The following is a 3,231-nucleotide window of genomic DNA, read 5'->3' on the forward strand; positions in this document are numbered from 1 at the left end:
AGTAGACCAATACACAGCCTGTGAAATCCCAAGATGTTGGGCATTTCTGTGTAGAAGGCTGAGTACACTCTTTTTTTTGTGCCAACTTCAAGTACCCTAACCTGTTCTGTCATCAGGACATTCACCAACTACCATTAACCAATGACCATCAGTCAACGTTAGGTAAGAGTTTAATTAGGGCTTTCAACAAAATTTACTGGGGCATGAACAATGTGTCCTGCAACTTATTAGGTACTGAATGATCTAAGTACAGTTTCAGACTGGCTCTAGCATGTCTTGGCAGTGTCTGGTACCCACAAGATGACAGCAAATGTTGACAGAATGAATGAGAGAATTCAAGAGCAATTTCCAAAGCTGACTTAGGGACAGACAGCTCCTGACTAACTCTGAGGGGTGGGAGACTTGCTCCTTTGTTTCTGAGTCTCTTTCTGCATGAAGCCCAACTGGGCCCCGTCTGTGACTCCAAATGCCTTCAGGCTTGAATGTTCTAGGACCACTGGTGCCTTTGTTCCCTCTGCCTCCTCCTCTTACTACGCAAGAGTGAGTGTTTCTTCATAAGCAAAGTCTTCTATAAGCACAAGTGTCACCCCCCTGTTCCTTTCTCGCAGGCAGTGATGGTGTTTAAGCCAAATTACATAGCAATTTGCCTGTCAGCTTTCCCTCCCTTCAGGAATATCCCTAGAGAAGAAAAGTGAATCTGTGTGTTAAGAAAGATGCATGGGCCATAGTCCTTTTTATTTCACGTCAAATCAGGCGTAAGTGCCTTGCTAAAGCTATTCTCATAATTAGCATTTAGACTAGGTATAGGCTGCACACCAAAAATACATTCCCCGACTACGCATATGTTCCCAGTGATTAAAATGCACCTCAGTGCTGTCGAAGGAATGCAGTCACCTCTGCTGCCAGCTGCTGCTGGGCCACAAGTTAACCCCCAACACCCTGCCCTGGACCAGAGAGGACGGGCCTCAGAGGCTGCGCCATGCACAGTGGGGCGCAGATGTGGAGCTGGGGGCCGAGAGGTGGGACCACAGCATGACATGTGGCTGGAACAGCATTTTTCATTTTTATTTTAGAGTTTTCTTGGGGGGTACTGAATGTCCTTTTTCAAATCTACATATAAAAAAAGATATCGGTGTGTGTGTGTGTGTATTTGCATGTACACACACAATCTCAGAATGAATATTATGATTTGATAAATATAAAGCCTATAAAGGAATGAATTATCTATAGTTATATATATGTGTGTGAACGTGTGTGTGCGCGCGCATGCACATGCCAGAGGTGCCAAAAAAATTATATACAAGTGGACACTTTGGTCAACGTTGCTCAAGCAGTAATTTCCCATAATCAGAAGTGTCTGGACGCTGATGGTAACCACTTTGAGCACCTCTTGTAATTGCAGAAGTCAAACGTGACTTGTATTAATTTTTTGTTATTGGTATATATTATCACAATTTTAGCAGTTTTTCCTTTCTTAAAATGTGTATATATTCATATCTATCGCCTGGATTTTCTAAGTCCAAATTTCAATGACTCTGAGTCATTTTCACCACAAATGTACTTTCTGCTTGTGAGAGCATATCATGAAAATATGGTCCCGTATTTACTACGCCAACACTGAGAAGTCCTCGCAGCGTGCGTTACTGCCTTGGAGGGAAAGTTATCTTCTTTTCACAGCTGGAAGTGAAGCGAAGATACCTTAAATTTATTTCCTCTCTTCTGCTTTCTCATATAACCATGACTCGTCTAACCTAGAAAAACAAGTCATGTATCTAATTTTTTAAAAAAATGTAAGAGAAGTCAATTGCTCAACATTCCAGTTACCAAAATCCACATTTTAGGATGCTTAGAAAAGTATGTTGTAAATCAGGATAATATTATGAAAATCAGGAAGGTTTTCATTACTATTACTTTAACACTCATAACTTGAACCCATTTTTTTCTTTTACAACGAACAGCTTTTTTTTTTTTTCTGATTGACAGTCACACAATAGAAATATATCTATTTATCAAGGAATTCATCAAACTGTTAATAGTCATTCTCATGGGGGGTTTAAGTGGGTTGGAGAAATGATGAAGACTCACTTCTTTCTTTATATGTGTAACTTTTAAAGTGAAGGCATAATGGGTGTATTTTATCTTTCTACTCTTTNCACACAATAAAAATGGCAACGAGAACAAATCCCACAAAAATCCTTTCCTGTTAGATACAGGGCTCAAACCCAATACCTACAGGGAACTGCTACTCACTGTACACAAGACAAATGGTTGTCATTTCCAAGCTGCTTTTTATATTAGGGGATTATTTTCAACATGTTTTCTTCAGATGCTGAGCAATCGCCACCGGGGGAGATGCCAGCTTCCTAAATAAAGGCTTGTGATCCCCCGAGAGTCCTGGAGAAACCCATCTGAGTCTCTCTGCACCTCAATTTCCTCATCTGGAAAATTGGGACACAACTGCTCCTGCTGCTCAGTGTCTGCTTTTCAGGGACGGCGAGGACAGAGAGATTCGCCTAAGCGAGGGGCTTTGAACTTTCTGATTATATCAAGGTCAAAGTTCTGAGAACAGAAATTTCTAAACTACAGGGGAAAGATGCTTGATCTCTGAAAATGCTGCCTTTGAAATCACAATGCCGATATGATTTCAGCCCAAAGGGATTTTTCCCCCAATTAAAACTGCCTGGAAACTGGGGCTCATCTGGGCACTCACAGCCACATGTATCATTGCTCTGGTGGCCAGTGTCACTTGCCTGAACCCTTCGCCACCAAAACCCCACCTCCTGTTTGCGCCCCGCCCCCCCAAAGCGAAGGGGTTGTGAAGCCTGAGAAAAATGAGCTGCCCAGGTTTGCCACATACAAGCAGCCCTCCTCCACTGCCTGGTGGCTAGAGGCCCAAGTGAAGTTTGTGGCTGGCCTTGAGCGTGGGACAGCAGGTAGCACCTTCCCTGTCTTGTCCTTGGGGAGGGTCACCTCCGCCATGCCCCACGGCTTACTGGGTGGCAAACGGCACATGGGCCACCAGGCCCTGGGAAATCTGACAAACAAACATACCAAAAGTCAAAAGCAGGTTTCTAGAAACCTCTTGTGGAAGAAGTATTAAATAATCCATTTCAAGACAGGCTCCTGGAGATCTTTTTAATGAAGAGGGTCTAATGGCCTTTCTCGTTTTCTCCTTCCTTTTCCCCAAGGGCAAACATCCAAAAGAGTTTCTTCCCAAAACACTTCTTTCCT

At 42.9% G+C, this 3,231-nt stretch overlaps 1 protein-coding gene across 1 annotated transcript in view; it reads right to left on the minus strand.

The window, feature by feature from the left end:
- The window catches only part of SMYD2 (SET and MYND domain containing 2), a 59,389-nt gene that overhangs the window by 18,217 nt on the left and 37,941 nt on the right, over positions 1-3,231 (minus strand). Inside the window, exon 5 of the mRNA XM_019635453.1 lies at positions 2,941-3,034. Coding sequence (XP_019490998.1) covers positions 2,941-3,034 — 94 coding nt within the window. The remainder of the gene's footprint in view (positions 1-2,940; positions 3,035-3,231) is intronic.

This window comes from Hipposideros armiger, unplaced genomic scaffold, assembly GCF_001890085.2.
Source record: "Hipposideros armiger isolate ML-2016 unplaced genomic scaffold, ASM189008v1 scaffold_22, whole genome shotgun sequence".
In the NCBI taxonomy this organism is placed as follows: domain Eukaryota; kingdom Metazoa; phylum Chordata; class Mammalia; order Chiroptera; family Hipposideridae; genus Hipposideros; species Hipposideros armiger.